Genomic DNA, 17,887 nt, shown 5'->3' on the forward strand with positions numbered 1-17,887 from the left:
TGTCTTGCACTTCGGTTCGTTTGTTTATTGCAGGAGAAGGGAAAAGGATAGAAAAAGAGGCAAGAGAAAAGATCGAAATGAACGAGTGCGGTTTATACATATACTCCGGATAAAGGCGTTAAATCGTACACATGTGCTCTTGCGATTGGCTCTTGCACAATTACCACATAAAGCATCGTCCAATCACAGCACGAGACAAAACATACGGTTAAAGCTTGCAAACACCAGATCACAAAGTTTCATCTGCATCCTAATTAACTGCGACAGGAAATATTACAAAGTCCGAACACGATTTGTCAATACAGTTGGATTTGGTTGCTATACATTTTAACTTCCTCGCAGCCTTTGAGCTAGCGAGTCAAAACCGAGCTATTTTGGTAAACAAATATTGCAAAGTTTGCACAAACTATGTCGCAACCGCTACAAAACTCAAAAACAATTAATAGTTGTACACAAAAATTAAGAAAAGATGTTGAATAAAATAAACAAGTTCTGACACAAATGTAATGTGGTTGTTAAATTTGTCAGTTATGATACAAATAAAAAGCTTTATGGCTAGTTTTTTTTGTGGCAATTATAATCTGTGAAGTGTCATAGAATATGTTGAAAATGCTGACTGTGGCTATAAGTTACCTAAATTATACATGACCATATTAATGACTGAATAGCAAGTGTGTTAGTTAGTAGTCATTGTTATGACCAGTTTTACTTTAATGTTGTCCAACTGAAATACTTCGACCATTTTCGACTCATTTATTAATAATTTTTTTCTATATACTGTTGTTGTGTTTTACCGTATTTACAACCGCTTCGTTTTGAGTCTGTAAGATTGAAGGTCTTACAGCCTTTGCGTGTTCAGATTGGATATTAATTGCTCCAGAAATTTGATTGTTTCGTAGTTTATTTCGATTCTACTCAGAGCGATCCACGTACATCAGTTCAATGCAGTACAACAGAGAATAATGACTGAACGTTGAAGTGAAGTAAAAGTAGAATAACGCTCGGCCTAACTTACTACGTATATATAGATCTAAACCTAACGTCAGTTATTTCAAATATTGTTTACCAACGCTCAACGGTTATGCAATATCATGCTCTGAAGCTATTGTCCAACTTAACGATCAGCATCTTAGCAACTCTTCAACGACTGCGCTTTGTGGTAACAACGCGGTCTGAGTAAACACAAACAACTTCGTACACAACGAGTTAGTAGGGGGAACAAAAGACCGTTACTGCACTCAATCAATCGGCTGTTAGTGGACAAACATTATTTAGGTCGTTGGACAAGATATCAAAAGGGCCTTTCAAATTCAAACGGTTCGTTGCTAGTAAACAACGGCCAAAATTTCACTAGTGGAAAAATCCATAAGACAAACACAAATTATTAAATCCCAATATTAATACGTTACAATATGCCCCTTGCCAGCAAATGTTTAACTTCATAATAAAAAAACAAGAAAAAGAAATTATAATGCAAAAATGGAAAAATTAATACACGAATTTTTGAAGAAAAAGACAACATTAAATTTACACCGACAACCAAAACGATACGCTTTTTTTTAACAACGAATTTGCGTAACGCTCGCGTTTCTGGAAGTTGTTTTTCTATCCAGTGCGTGTGTTGAGTTGTACGTCAACAGTGGTGTGGTGAAAATTTGAATGTCCTCCTTCTCTGAGCAATGCGAAACGACATCCAAAATTCCTATCTGAAACAATAAAATATACAGCAGTATACAGAACATAATGAGATACCAAAAAAATCTATAACAAACTGAAAAGAAACGCAAATATATAATACACACGAATAAAACGGAAACTACATCACAAAATTCAAGTATTCAAAAGTTTATATGTATACAGAGGATATATTTGGACAAAATGTGACAAACATATTAAAAAAATAGGGAGCATTTTTATTTCGTTTTTATGTTCTATTTAAATTTTTTATTATGTATTGATTGATTTTCTTTCCACACAATTTTTTTTCCACACAACGCGATCATTCACCGTTCTTTAATCCAAGTTTGGATAAATTTGGTTTACATTTCGAACTTCGGTAGCAGGTACTAGTCCTGTTTCCTCTCTATCAATATTTTCGTTTGGCTTGGGTTCGTCAACATTTTTACCAGCACGATATGCAGTTATTTTTCCCCGGGCTATTTCTAAAGCAATCGGCAAATAATGCCTCAGAGCCCAGAATGTTAGAATTCCACCCGATATTAGGGCTAAAAAGAATAAAATCACTATGATTCCACCAATGAAAGGACTTGTAATGCCACTAATGGCAGCAATAAAAACGTTAGTGACAGCGGCCTGTGCTGTCTTCGTTACGAAGTCCATATCAGCATCTACATTGCTCTTTAGATTAGAGTTTATGTAATGGTAGAGTTTATCATGAGTTAATCTAGCCTGTGATAAGGCCATAAGCATGCTAGTCATATCGTCTAAACCAGTTGATGGTCTAGGAAATTCACTCATCACTGATTGAAAATCCACAGTATGAGGTTTATAATATATAGGTGCTAATTGGGGAGTAAGGTAATGCATCTTAGCATTAGTATGTGTTAAAGTATAGTTCTCGTAAGTGTAATAAACTTCTCCCACTTTAAAGGACATGATGCGTCCTGGTATGTAATTCTCTAGGAACTTTACGTTCTTGTACACGTAGCCGTCTCTATAATATTGGCCCGTGATTGACTCATTGCTGTTCGGATGTTTGAACCGTATCAGAGGCCTGGTTGCAAACAGGTTACCATGACGTAGATCATGTAGCACAGTTCCAGAGATAGGTTCGCAAGTTAGTGCTGTAACAACGTCGCCAACAGTTATCGCCGCTTTGGGCACTCCTAGGAGTTTACTTAATGTTTCTCCTGGATATTGGCGGGACAATAGAGAATAAATTGTGGTAAGCAAAGTAGTCAGTTGACACTCCATGTAATGAATGTCACCAGTTACATTGACGAACCCTTCAGCCATAGAATCACTTAGTTCATTTAAGAACAACCCCATTGGTTCACTGCTTGAACTAGAGTCTGCGATTTTTCTAGCTTGAAAAGGAGTATTCAACGAACTACAGTTTTTAGTAACCAAAATTAACCCACTCGGATCACAAAACGGTACACCATTATAACAATCATCTACAGTAGCTGGACATTTTATCTTATGGTGAATGCTAACGCCCAAATCACGAATTTCCATACGGTAAGGAACGGACGCAGTCGACTTTTCATAATGAATTAATAAATCATGAGTACCTAAAGGAGTAACTACTGGACAATCAATACGATCAGGGACTGTCCACACAAAAACCCTGGTGTTTACAGTACATACACCTCTATGAATATTACAATTGGATAAAATCGCTAATGGACTTTTCATTTGTTTGTTTATATGGTCGTAAAGAACAATAGATTCGGTTAAAACGGCATTCGATATGCTACCCTGTGAAGAGGTAGGCCAGTGGTATTTTATTTCCAATTTATTGCGAGTAGACCAAGATGTTTTTGTTAAAGAAACCAGATCTCCCATTGAAGTTTTATGTGTTCTTACCCACTCCTCGCAAGCACTTGCCAAAGGAGGATTACCCACTACAGTATTTACTTCGTGAGTTTTAGCACCAAAGAATTAAGTCACAATAGTATACTTTTCAACCATAATTTGACACATGAAAACTATGATTTTGATAAAATCATTGGACGGATGATAAACATCCACTTTACAATGAGCTACAGATCTGGGAACAGGGCGTTTACATTTAGGAGGTTCACTAATGACATATTCACCATCAGAAACCGTTTCATGACACACGTGAAAAGACTGCTCGCAGAAACAGCAACTAATGAACAACAGAAAAAGAAAGTACAATGCACGCAACATGACCTTAGTCTCTGAATCTCAGTGGTTTTCTTATCTCACGTCCTCTCCTTGTCTGCCTAATAGGTTCAACCGGTATTTCTGGAAGGCCAGTATTTGTTTCTTCTGTAAGCAAAGGAACTTCGGTTAGCTCAGATTCAGTAAAAAGAGAAGGTATCGATTCAACAAAAGCATCATCATTTGGCGTACCAATATTATCATCTTTGTCGTTACAATCTTCAATAGAAGGTAAACGTGCGACCTTAATGCGGTCAATGGATACACTGTTTTCCTTCCCAAACATGGCCAAAACGAAATATTTGTCATGGCGCTCAAGAACTTTGTAAGGACCTGTATACGAGGGGTGCAAAGGAGGTTTGTAACCAGAAACCTTCACAAATACGTGAGAACAATCTTTTAATTTTTTATCTAAGTACGTTTTCCGCGTAGGGTGTTCACGTCTGGGTGGAAAACGTAAGGTTGACATAAAAGCAGTAAGGCGTTTCACGTAATCTGATTTTGTGCCAGTAGTCTCTACTTCTTCAAAGAATTCACCAGGCAATCGTAGTTTCTTGCCTGACACCATTTCGGCTGGCGAAGCGTCTAAGTCAATATTGTGACTCGCACGAATACCAAGAAGGACCAGACCCAAATTTGAGTGCCAATCAGTGGGATTTTCATAAGATTTAAGGGCAGCTTTTAAACGTCTATGAGTTCTTTCAACAATTCCATTAGCTGCAGGATGGTACGCTGTTGTTGCACAAAATTTTGTACCCATGAACTTGCATAAATCCTGAAATACACCTGAAGCGAGGAGCCCCTATCAGAACTTAAACGAACCGGACAACCCCAACGAGCGACCCAGTGCAAAAGAAAAGCGTCTGCGCAGGAGCTAGCTGTACAGTCTACCATAGGAATCGCGTCCATGTACCTTGTAAAACGATCAATTACTGTAAGTAAATAAGTGTAGCCACCAGAGTTAGGAAGAGGACCAACAATATCTATGTTTACATCACTGTATTTATCTGTAGGTTCAACATAATGTGACAAAGGTGTAATGTTATGACGGTAAACCTTATTTACTTGGCAAGCAATACAAGTATCACACCAATACTGTACATCATTTTTCATCCCCGGCCAAACAAAACGTTCTCCAATCAGTTTCTTACTTATTCTTATTCCAGGATGATTTAAATTATGCAGAGTGTCAAACACACGTTTTCTGAACTCAGCAGGTACCACAGCGCGAAAAATACCTGTCGAAATATCACCAATCAAAGAAGGAGAAGAATGAGGTAAACGACGACTAACTAACTTAAGACTTGTACACTGTTCCGACAACAATTCTTGAAAATCAGCAGTCTGCTGTCCTAAAGCCATTTCCTCTAAATCCAAGATCTCTGCCGGCATTCTGAGCGCATTAACCTCAATCCGAGACAAACAATCGGCTACCTGATTGTGCCAACCGGCTATGTGCTCAATGCGGTTTGTGAACTGAGAGATGTAATCAAAATGGCGCTCTTGCCTGGGCTACAAATGGTCTGATTTCGCCAGAAAAGCCTTGACGAGAGGCTTATGGTCACTGACCACGTTGAAGTTGCGGCCACGCAATAGACCTTTGAAATATTTGATTGCCTCATATATCGCCAACAAATCCCTGTCAAAAGTGGAATACTTCAGTTGGGCAGGGTTAAGACGTCGTGAAAAGAAAGCAAGAGGACACCATTTTTCATTGTCATATTGGTGTAAAACGGCCCCAATGGCAAAATCAGAACTGTCGCACAATAAGCGGAATTTTCCATTTAATTTTGGATAATGCAAAGGAGTTTCCTTACTGAGCAACTCTTTAGAATTTTCGAAAACAGCAATTGCCTCAGGTGTCCATTTCAAAGCTTTCCTCTTAACCTGGTCTTTCTGCAACATGGCATTTAGTAATCGCAAATGTGCAGCACTCGGAGGAATGAATTTGCGATAAAACATCAGCATACCTAAGTATCTGCGTAATTCTTTCACTGTGGTAGGCCTTGGAAATTTCCTGATTGCCTCTACCTTTTCTTCTAAGGGACGATAACCTTTAGTGGTAACTCTGTGTCCTAAAAATTCTAAAGCAACCTTCCCAAACTCACTTTTTCCTACATTTATCTCCAAGCCGTACTCTGCTAATCTGGCCAAAACTGCCCTGATATGCTCCTTGTGCTCCTCGGGAGAGTTTGAAGCAATCAACAAATCATCAATGTAACAAAACACAAATGGAAGACCTTTTAATACTTTATCCATAAAAGCCTGGAAAGTTTGTGGGCTGTTCGAAAGACCAAAAGGCGTCTTAAGATATTCTATCTGTCGTCCAGGAAAAACCACAGCAGTTTTAGGTACCGAGTCTGGCTCCAAAGGTATTTGAAAGAAGGCGTTTTTGAGGTCAATTTTTGTAAATATTTTCCTTCCATGTAAAATATTAGCAAAATCAGCTAATGTGACTAAAGGACGTTGAATTCGCTGTGTTATAGCATTCAGCCAACGATAGTCCCCTATCAATCTAGCTTGGCCGTTTTTCTTGTAAACAATATGTAGTGGACTTGCCCATTGACTTTCAGAATCTCTCACAACACCAAGTCTTTCTAACTCATCAAATTTTTCATTCACTAACTTTAACATTTCTGGTGACAGACGTCTAGGTTTACAACTTACTGGGTGACCTGTAGTAATTATTCTGTGTCTTATGTTATGCTTAACAGGCTTATCCCAGGACATTGGCTCAAGGACTGAAGGATATTCTAACAATAACCTTTTGAACTCGTTACTTTCGTTCTCACTTACTTTTCCTTCTTTATGCGACTTCCCTACTGTTGTATTCTGATTCACTGGCTTCCTGTCATCCTGATTAGCTTCTGTTAATTGTCTCACATAGCTCTTGTTGTCATATTTACTGCATGGTGTCTTTCTACTAGAACTCTTACGTAAGGGATTTTCCCTACAACAGCACGGGTGCGATTGACGCGTTTTTCGCGCGCCGCGTTCATGACGTGTGAAACGTGGTGACGCCATTGAAATGCCACGCACGCCCCAGACATCAGAACCTCGCCTCGCTTGAAAACAAAATGGCGGACGACTAAGGCGCGATCCAGGCACAAGTTGTCTGTTCTGAACATCGACCAACAAAGAATGAGTATACAAGAAAGCACTACCCAACAAAGGACATTCTACATCACACACATAAAAGTTCCATCTAAAAACACGACCTAAACCAACATCGATTTTTAGGCGTTTAAACCCAAGGGAATTAATAAAACTGTTCCCAATACCATGCAAAATTTTATGCCGACGAAAATAACCACCTTTTACAAACCAACGAGGAATTAAGCTAACATCAGAACCAGAATCTACCAAAAACGAAAGATTATTACGCTTATCAAATACAGAAAAGGTACGCTTCTCAAATTTGCCTTTCCTACCCGAATCGAGCGGAAAGGCTGCACTTAGTTTTTTTTATTGCGGAACTGATAATTCAATCGACAAGGTGAAGTACAACGTTTTGCGTTATCCCCATAAAGAGTGTGGTAATAACAAAGGTTACCAACATCCTTAGACCAATCTTTACCAGAATTCCACGGCCTAGAATTCGCATTATCTCGACCAAAACGACGATCACGTTGCCAACCCTGGCTCGGACTACTCCAATTATTACGCGGTCCAGCAGGGCGCGTTTGCGGGCGAAAGTTAGGTGCCCTCGGCCGAAAATTGTCACCACTCGAAACATACCTTGGCGGAGGAGAATAACTCGGCCTCGAAGACAACGCATTCACCTGTTCCACCAATTTGTTCATCCGTCTTTCAATATTGTCTTTTATCAATGTCTGAGAACTAAAACTAATGGCTTACTTAAATCTGGAACAGCAGCACTAGGTGAAGTTAATGATATCATAGTATCAGCCTTTAATGCTAAACTTTCCAAAGAGTCATCGTAATCAGTTGCCAAAATTAACCGTATATTAGCCGGCAATTTATCAATAAAGAAACGCTTCAACAATCGTTCAGTGGTAGCATCTAAAGGTCCAGAATGGTTTAACAGCGAAATCATTTCATTAAGCAAATCGCTAGGACGTCTACCGTGAAGACTTGTTTCATTCAACAATTTGTTCAAACGACTAATTTCACTTTGCTCATAATAGCGCAACAAGGCACGTTTCAGTGCGCTGTAGGGTCTATCATCATTATCTTGATTCAAAACAGCGCCACCAACTTTAGTTATCTGGTCTTGATTTAGACATGACAACGCATAATGAAACCTTTCAAACTCACTTGTGATATTGCAATTTTCCAAAATTCCCTCGAAACTCTGAAACCACGCTTTTGGCAACTTCGGCCAAAATTCAGGCAAACGCATTTTGGGAGCTTGATTATTCAAATCCCTTCTACCTGTTGGAGGACTTAAAGAATAATAGTTAGAACTATTTCTACGATACATTTTAGAATTAGTTTGGGTAGGTGGGGGTGGTGTATATATTTCGGATGGAGAACTAACATTTATAAGCTCTGTGTCCGTATTTAACGTGGCCCCTTCCCGTGACGCAGTTGACGAACTTGGGCCAGGTTTCAAATCGCTTTCGGACATTTTGGTATCAGGTGGATAGATTGTATTTTGAGGTGAAAATGTTACTGCTAGCCTAGGCGTTGACGATTTAATTTTCTTTCTTCTATTAAACAAAGGCAAAAAGGTATCCATACATTAGATGCTTTGGTTGAATGACAATAACAAAAAAATGTATGTATAAATTATATATATGTGTGTGTTAAAACTAAATTGATTTTCCAACAGAAAATATTTACAATTTTGACATAGTTGCAAAGACAAAAATAATTTACAATGATATTAAATCATAATGTAGAACAAAATAAATAAATCATGCACACTTTACCGACGAAATGTTGATGGGATGGAATCACCAGAAGATGCGGTTCCGAACTCCTTAAGATCTTAGATGGACGTTTGTATAAGGACGTTGAAGGTTGAAGGAACGGGAAATCAGGAACGGAAAACTTGGACGATGTTGACGAGAACAAGGAAACTGGAACTGGATGAAAGACTTATCTTCTGCTTCGTTTACACGACGGTTGATAAGCATGACGATCTTCGTTAGCACGGCAATTTTTGGTTTCTTCGATAGCACTTGAAGCCGTAGAAAACCTTCTACGTACTTTGAAAGAGTTTTTTTTTTTTATTGTTTGGTTGCCAAAGCAATATTTTAGAAAGCGTAATTGTGAATTTTCGTCGCTTAAATAGCTTATTGCTTGACTATCTCCGTAATCAGAAGGTTATTTGTTGAGTTGTTTGAATTTAATTTTCTTCTTGAAGTAGATGATGAAAACTTAATGACCATAAGAAAGTACAAATTGGTAAGTACTCACGGTCAACGTGGATGAATCCATCACGTCGGGGTCACCAAATTGAAAGATTGAGGGTCTTACAGCCTTTGCGTGTTCAGATCGGATATTAATTGCTCCAGAAATTTGATTGTTTCGTAGTTTATTTCGATTCTACTCAGAGCGATCCACGTACATCAGTTCAATGCAGTACAACAGAGAATAATGACTGAACGTTGAAGTGAAGTAAAAGTAGAATAACGCTCGGCCTAACTTACTACGTGTATATAGATCTAAACCTAACGTCAGTTATTTCAAATATTGTTTACCAACGCTCAACGGTTATGCAATATCATGCTCTGAAGCTATTGTCCAACTTAACGATCAGCATCTTAGCAACTCTTCAACGACTGCGCTTTGTGGTAACAACGCGGTCTGAGTAAACACAAACAACTTCGTACACAACGAGTTAGTAGGGGGAACAAAAGACCGTTACTGCACTCAATCAATCGGCTGTTAGTGGACAAACATTATTTAGGTCGTTCGACAAGATATCAAAAGGGCCTTTCAAATTCAAACGGTTCGTTGCTAGTAAACAACGGCCAAAATTTCACTAGTGGAAAAATCCATAAGACAAACACAAATTATTAAATCGCATTATTGATACGTTACAAGTCTGTGTCACGTGTGTTTTTGTGCCACATTATTGCTGCATGTTATTGAGTTTGGTCCGTCGCTGTGCAAGTAAACAAAATTCCCCAATGACACCGTCTGCTGTTTACACTCGTGTACATTATTGCGTAACAAACATTACGTCACAATGGAGTTGCCAATTAAGATTTGTATTACTTGTTTTTTTACACAAATCAATGGCTAGAAAAATAGAAATGTAGCTTTTCTATATATTGCAAACTTATATTTGTTCAATAAAGGCTAAAATTTGTAGCAGCACCCCCAGAAATTTTAGGCACGAGCCGCCACTGGTTACAATTCTACGCTCAGTTTCGCATTTCTAAAATTTTTGCTTTATTACCCCTGCTATGACGTTACAATCGCTATGTGCGTAACAGTAAAATTGGAAGGCTATTGTTTGCAGGTTATAACGATTGGTTCATTTACTGTAGAACGTGGCATAATGAAGAAACTTTATTACTACTTTGAGTAAATTCGTTGTATTGCATGTTTTCGAGAAAATTACTGCTAAAATGAAATGGGGTGCTGTCCGATTTCTTGCTTAAGTGAACGTTTTGCCCTGTGATGGTCGATGAGTGTTTGTTCAGATATGTTCGGAATTAAATTTATGGGTTACACACATAACTCATGGCATGCTGTATTTTCCTACAGTGCTTGCAGCCATGGTTTCATCGTCTGCAACTGTTGATACGTGTACTGTACCTGTTGACCTGCGTCGCAAAATAGTTGGTGAGTGGGTCATTGGCATATTTTCGCGCGTTGATATATGTCAATGTGTTTCGTTTTCTTGATTCAAAACCGTTTCCGTCCCAGTTCTGTTCCTTTTTGTGTACAACGTTGTGGTTGTTGCCGCTGTTGTCGCTGTGGGTTATCGCACAAGAACCGGAAAGTGTTTTGTGTGGGAAAGCGCAAAGAAAAGGCAGCGCAAAGGTTTTTGTGTAGGAAAGCGCAAAGTAACGAATAATACGAATAAAGACGTATACTTTGGGAAATTACCCATAGCGACTAAAGTACATGTAAATAACAAGTAGTCTAACCGATTGTTACGCGATAGAGCCTCATGGACGCCATTTTGTGTCCAAATTAATACATCGGGCATAGGAAAAAACACATACATTTTCTGATTTTTACAAACTGATGGGCTTTAACGCGAATTTGATAGACCAAATCGAATAAAACTTTTGGGTTTTACCAGTTGAGCGTGATAATTCACGCTGGTTGCCAATATTTAAAGTTTACATAAAAAATAAGCGGCCAAATTTACATGAAAAAAGGCAATTTAGCTTGTAATATTACGTTTAAATGTTAGAACCTGAAATTTTCATTTAATTTGGCGAATCAAATTCGCGTTTGATCTCTCCAGTTTGCAAAAATCAGACAATTAATGAGTTATTTTTCTCTACGCGATGTATCATTTTGGACACAAAATGGCTGCATATAGGCCAGTGTTTATCAACCTTTTTTCCTGTACCGCCCCTGTTTTAGGCCTACGTAATTTATAAACGCCCCCCTTAGAACTGACAAAAAACAAAACGATTTAATTTCACGTGCAATATCAATGTGATAATTGGAAGTCTAATCTTTAACAAGCTAAATTTTTTCCCCGGGGCCGTACTTAAGCTATAGAGGTTCCTTATGCAGAATATGCGAGGCAAGCCAACGCTAAATGAAACGCCAACGTTTTTTAAGTAACAAACAACAACTAATTCAAAACGCTTTTGGGTGCGCGTGTGCCCACTATTTGACGTTTTTAAAAACGAGCACTTTTATTCTTGGGAATTCTACGTCAGTACGTCAAGAGAGAACAGATTACACGTTCAATTGTGATGTTAACAAACCTGTTTGTGACTAACCCGTTACGTTATAAAATTAACAAGTGATCAATTCGTAGTACGTTTACAGTGATTGTCTCACGCTCTGCGGCCGAGAACCGAGCATCAAAAATACCGAGTACTCGGGTTCCTCTGGCTCGGTTCGGCCAAGCACAACTCAATCACTACCTGATTTTGCTATTAAAGCGCAGACAAGCCCCGACAAATGACGCAATAGTGATTTGCACAAAATTCATTGTGACATCATAATCGAAAACACCTTGCAAAACAAAGAACCCAATACAGTGAATACTTGAAAATATAATTTAGTGAAAAATAAATTTACTTATACTGGTCACTGGAAGAGATATGACAAAAATAACTTGTATCCCGTTTCCATGGCCGTTCGTCCGATCGGACTTTTAAAAGTCCGATCGGACCGCCTCGCGAAGAGGTCCGCGAAAACACTGAAAAAAATGCTGAGTCATTCCTTATTGCGTCCGATCGGACTGAAATAGCGGAAAAGTCCGATCGGACCAACGGCCATGGAAACGGGATATTGGTCGTTTTGTTTCGTTTTAACTGCCTCATCTTCTCTCAGCGCCCCCCCAATTGCCGAATTATTCTCCAGCGCCCCTTAGTGATAGCAAGCGCCCCCAGGGGGGCGCTGGCGCCCCCGTTGAGAACTACTGATATAGGCTTTTTCGCGTAACAATGGGTTGGGCAACTTGTGTTTTATGTAGACTTTGATAGCGACATGAGAACTGGTCTTATTTGGTTGTGGGTTTATATGGTTTCCCGATTTCTCTAATTCTTTGCTTAAAAAACGAGAGTTTCAAAAATTGTTTACGCAAGTCTCTAAACTGTTCAACGGGCAAATAGTGGTTCAAATCCGAACATTATTTTTCGAATGTGTTTTATTTATGTTGTGTGCGAGAAACTCCCATAAAAACCCAAGAAAAATTGTTATAAAACAGGCAATATAACACAAAATACAGACTGTGGGCTGCCAAGGCAATTAGTCTAATGTAGGGGCGAAAATAAATGCACAGCAAACGTTGAAAAGAAATTTCTAGCAAAAAAATGTAATTGCATCTCGACAAAAGCCTGAATTTTACGAGAAAAACTCCAGTTCAAGGGTATTAAACAAAATCTGTGCTTAAGGATAGCGATTACAACCGCGTAGCGTTCATGAGGCCGCGTAATTATGTTTGGAGTAACTTTCCACTTAGATTCTTATTTTTGAAATTCAAAAATCATCGCAATATGAACACAGTGTATTAGCTTAGGTTGTTGAGTCACCATTTTATTAAAGCATCAACGATTTTAAAATAACAATGATTCGTTAACGTCCTGTACAAAAACGACACTAACCTTGTATACACATGAGCCGGTAAATGTGTGCATGTGTTTACTGTAAGAGTTGTCTTGTTTAATAAAGCAGACATGTTAAAACTTTAAGTTTAGTGTAACTATTTGAGTGTAGTGAAAGAAAAGTCCCAAACGTCAGCTGATATCGCCAAACCACTTTCAATGCAGCCGTGCAGGAAGTGCTTATAAGTGTTATAGCCTTAATACCATAGTCACACAGCAATCACCACTCTTAGCTAGACATTACTTGAGTATAGTTGCAGCAATTCAAGTGGCAAGCAGCTTTAAACATTGCTTTTCTGAATGCTTTAAACATTGATAGCCCATGTTTTTTTGGTCTTCTTGCTGTTTACGTAACTGTTCAAAAATGAAAATATGATGATTAAGTTACCAAGCAAATAAATTTGAATTTGTACAGGCTAAGAACAGAGTCTACAAAGGTAACTTGTAAATGTAAGTGTAATAACAAACTTCATTTAAAGTTAGTGCAAAACTGATATTTGCGTGTAATGTGCTTCTACCGAAAAATACAGTCAGCAAATAGCAAACTTATAAAAGATTCAGAAAATTGATGGGTTAGTTTGGTTGCAAAATTGAAACAAGTTTGCTTTTATACTGTAACATTGCCATCTTGTTTTACTATCATGTCAATCCCGGTCAAAACAATAATACGGTTTGTGTTGATTGTTGGACGTTGTTCGTTGCATGTTTGAGGGTCGATGTTGGGCTTTGTTGCTAGGCGGCGGTATCAGGAATCGTTGTTGAAAACACAAAAATACATGGACTTTCGTACCACACAAAATTTAACTGTTCCAATTTGAATTGTTATGTCAGAAAGAAAAAACGACAAGATGCTTTTGTCATGTTTTCTAACCTAATTTCGAAAAAAAAAACAATTTTTCCCTGCTGTACAACTAATTTAATTTCGTGTAATGGTCTTCAAGCGCAAACTTGTTTCAAACATTTTAAAAGCTGCAATGGCCGCCAACGGCCGGAAATTGTAGACTTTGATAGATCGACTTCTTGAGAGGGCAATCTTAAGCCATTGAAGTTTGGGCACCCCTAGTTGATGTGGTCTGCTGCGAAAAGATATACTGTATACTATTGGTGTTGATCTAGTCTAGGTGCTACATGATTCGCATTTTTATTCTAATCTGGTGACAGAAAAAAAAGTTATGTCGATCGAGCAAACGCGACTAACGATCTTTACTGCACCCCTAGTGTTGTAAAAATGTGTGAAGTGTGTGTGTGTGTGTGTGTGTGTGTGTGTGTGTGTGTGTGTGTGTGTGTGTGTGTGTGTGTGTGTGTGTGTGTGTGTGTGTGTGTGTGTGTGTGTGTGTGTGTGTGTGTATGTGTGTGTGTGTGTGTGTGTGTGTGTGTGACGTCACAGTACGCTTATCAATGAATAAATCTGTGAAAGCTAAAATACTGTTTTCAACTAAAATTGAATACTTTTCTTGTTTATTGAGAACGCTGCCAGCCACTTAGCGATGTGAGCCAATACTATCGATGTCAAATGTAAGCGTAACAGTAAGGGGTTGTTTGTTTCATGCTGCGAATTTCGACTGTATGAAAAAAGTTCGACAATTAATTTTGAATACTTAACAGATCATTTAGAAACTATGGCGTTTGTACACCAGTAAATACCCCTAGTGCTAAAAGAAATGTCGGAAGAAGCCGGGCCAAGCGGTTGCCACAACAAGCCTGTGGACAACATCCAGCATGGTGAGAACATCCAGCCTGATGAGAAAATCCAGCAGAATATGAACATCCAGCATGTCGAAGTTAGTGTGTTTCTTTTAATTTTTTTTTAATGCAAATGCAATGTCATTGGACAAACGAGCGTTTGCCTTTTGTGTCGTAGGTTGTGTACAAAACATGACTGAACGCTTTTACCACTAACGAAACATTGTCATGCCACAATTATACCATTTTCTATCTACGTGACTTAGTAAATCGGCCTTGCACCCATAGAACAGTGCATAAATCAGCGGTTCTTAACCCTTTTTTGTCTACGTCGCTGTGAAAAATGTTTGGTGACCCCTGTTCTAAAGGTGCCATGCCCCTAAAGGTGCCATGCGAGTGTTAATAAGTGTTACATGTATACCAGTGGTTCTCAACCGGGGTTCGATCGAACCCCAGGGGTTCGGCAACGCCAAATCAGGGGTTCGACGAAGGTCTTTTTGAAGTACAATACAAATACTCGTTTTCGTCAAACTTTAGGGTCTATATTCGCTAAAAACGGCAATTTGTATTTGCCAAATATCAAAACACTGGAAGGTTAACTTAGGCAGGGGTGTTTTAAACTGCTCTTAACAGTTTTTGTGGTACTAAAAAGAGTATTACCAGCCTAATAACCATATGTGTCAGATTTTTTTTTACGCCTATTGTGTACCAACAATGCGAACAAAACGGGTACCACAAGCATCACAATTTTGATTATGACATCATAAACACTTAATACTGACCGCCTCGCTGTACAGCTCAATCTGTGCACCGAGCTAGAAAATTACTCCGGACATTTTTGGGCGCTATTAGATGGTATTTTAAAACAAAAATAAGTAGGTAAATGGTGACCGTGGGTGAAATAGAAATCTGTGATGCGGCCGTCCTAGCAAAATGGTTGTGCACCCCTGCACTAAGGTTTTATTTTCTTTTTTTGACATAACATAGAGCATTGTTCGCGTTGTTCGTAAGCAGAAACACAACGAAATTTTGTTGGCAGCAAAAACTTATTGCTTCATCTTTTTCATGTTTGTGTACAGATGCTAAAAATACAATGCTTCATTTTGGTAAAAACTAAAAATTGCCGGAATTAAAGCATTCACGAAACAAGTTGCTTGTACTATTATGTCAGAATTTAACAAAATGACAAACAGTAATTGTTGCCTCTACGTTTGAACAAAAACTAATTATGACCCACCAAACAAAATAGGTTAAAAACCTACGATGTAACTTTGGGGTTCGACCAAAGGCTGAAGAACATCGTAGGGGTTCGGTCGTTATAAAAAGGTTAAGAACCACTGATGTATACGATCGAATCGTGACTATAACGTTCGTTACTTACTAATTTAGTTGATATTGTGAGTTTAGTAGGCACAACAGGTGCTAATAGAGAGGTCAACACAGTCTACCGCAAGGTGGCGCAATGTATTTTATATTGTTGCATGTAAACTATGTGGCCCGCGTGAATCATTATTAAACTTATCCGGCCCGCAGTGAAAAAAGTTTGGTGACCCCTGATCTATTATATCAGAGGATTTCAACCGGGGATTATTTTATTTGACAAGCTTTGGAGGTAATTAATTGTTGATAATATTTTCGTTGACATCAGCCGATAGCTCATAGAAAGAAAGCGTGCAGCTCTGGAGTTTCCAGTACGCCACGTCAGCATTTCCGCGTTTACAAAGTTATGTTTAGCTGAAAGCTTTTCCGAGAAATCGCAATCGATTAAAGGTTGCTCCATCCCTGTTTGACAGGAAACAATGGTGGTTGCGTTGTGGAGTATGACTTATTATATGTTCATGAAATAAAACATCTGTATAATTAACACTACAGGTGTGTAGCTAGAAAAATTAAACGCAAACAACTTAAAACACTGAGATAAGCCCAAGTATCCCCTGTTAATGCTTTCGTAAATATCAGTGTGGTTATAACTGGCGACTGCGTAGTGGTGGGAGGATTTTTAAATTATAGGAAACAATTCGGTTGTATTGATGTTGACCAGCGGCTGTCAGACTTTTTGCCACTGCGACCTTTCTTTAACAGGGTGCACAACCTTTGATTATGAAGGCTCTATCGCCTATTCTTATTTCCCAAACGGCCACCAAGTGTATTTTTGTTTTGTTTAAAAAGTACTGATTTGAAAAAAGAGGTTTGTCCCATATAGAAATGGTGCCGGAAAAAGTTCAGAATATTTTTTAACTTGATGCACAAATTGAGCTGAACGATCGGGCGATCAATATGAACTGTTTATGACGTTACCATCTATATTGTGACGCGTGTGGTGCCGTTTTTTGCATTGTTTTGCTCAAAAAGGCTGATGCATATACTTACTAGTCTATTACTACTTTTTCCAGCCCTATAAAATCTATCTCGGGGAGTTTTAAAATCCAAACACTAGCAAGACATTTTTATTTATGTCACGGCCGCGAGTATAAATATGTTTCAGTAACATGTCCACGGCCGCATGTTGTGCACCTGCTTTAAACCAACAAACTAGTGGTGGTTTTTATAAAGCTTGCTAATTTTTTGTTGTTGTTGTTACAGTGTTTTTCATACTGATTCTCAGGACAGGGATTTACACACAAGAAACGATACAAACCTAGTGTGTTATTGTCGCTGTGTTGCAAGTAACAATATTACATCACAGTGCGTTTTTGTTCACCATGTTTTCAAAACGAATTATCAGGTTTCCATTCCTGGCTTTATTGTGAACATTAAGAAATTGGACCCTATATATAGGTGTCCGCGAACATGAACCACTGTTTTTGAACCTAATTTGTAGTCGAAAGGTAGTAGACTATAAGGGGGGCAACTATATTAGCTGCTCGTTTCTCTGCACGCCAACCAGGAAACGCTTTCAACGTGTTTAATCACCAATACGGGGAACCGAAGCTGTCATAGTATTGAAACCGGAAACAGCGTCATGCCTCGCCACAATTAAGCAAAAGTGAAAAAAACTTCAATACAATGAACCAAAGTTTTGATTCATAGCGTTAAAACCGAAAACAACGTTTTCAAAACCATTAGAATATTATCATAATAAATATATTTTACCCATAATTTAGTTGTATCGTTTT

At 38.5% G+C, this 17,887-nt stretch overlaps 2 protein-coding genes across 4 annotated transcripts in view; one reads left to right on the top strand and one right to left on the bottom strand.

The window, feature by feature from the left end:
• LOC145214806 (uncharacterized) overlaps nucleotides 1-17,887 on the top strand; it is an 88,525-nt gene that overhangs the window by 57,419 nt on the left and 13,219 nt on the right. For 2 of the 3 annotated variants that reach the window (XM_080083410.1, XM_080083409.1), the window contains exon 1: nucleotides 14,699-14,869. The exons of the other annotated variant lie outside the window; for it this stretch is intronic. In XM_080083410.1, the coding sequence (XP_079939536.1) occupies nucleotides 14,750-14,869 (120 nt within the window). In that variant the 5' untranslated portion in view covers nucleotides 14,699-14,749. Of the gene's footprint in view, nucleotides 1-14,698; nucleotides 14,870-17,887 lie in introns of those variants that run through there. 3 annotated transcript variants of the gene reach the window in all.
• LOC145214811 (uncharacterized) lies at nucleotides 884-3,528 on the bottom strand. The gene has a single exon (XM_080083416.1). The coding sequence runs from the start codon at nucleotides 3,526-3,528 to the stop codon at nucleotides 2,014-2,016; it is 1,515 nt and encodes a 504-aa protein (XP_079939542.1). The 3' UTR covers nucleotides 884-2,013.

This window comes from Phallusia mammillata, chromosome 2, assembly GCF_965637545.1.
Source record: "Phallusia mammillata chromosome 2, kaPhaMamm4.hap1.1, whole genome shotgun sequence".
In the NCBI taxonomy this organism is placed as follows: Eukaryota; Metazoa; Chordata; class Ascidiacea; order Phlebobranchia; family Ascidiidae; genus Phallusia; species Phallusia mammillata.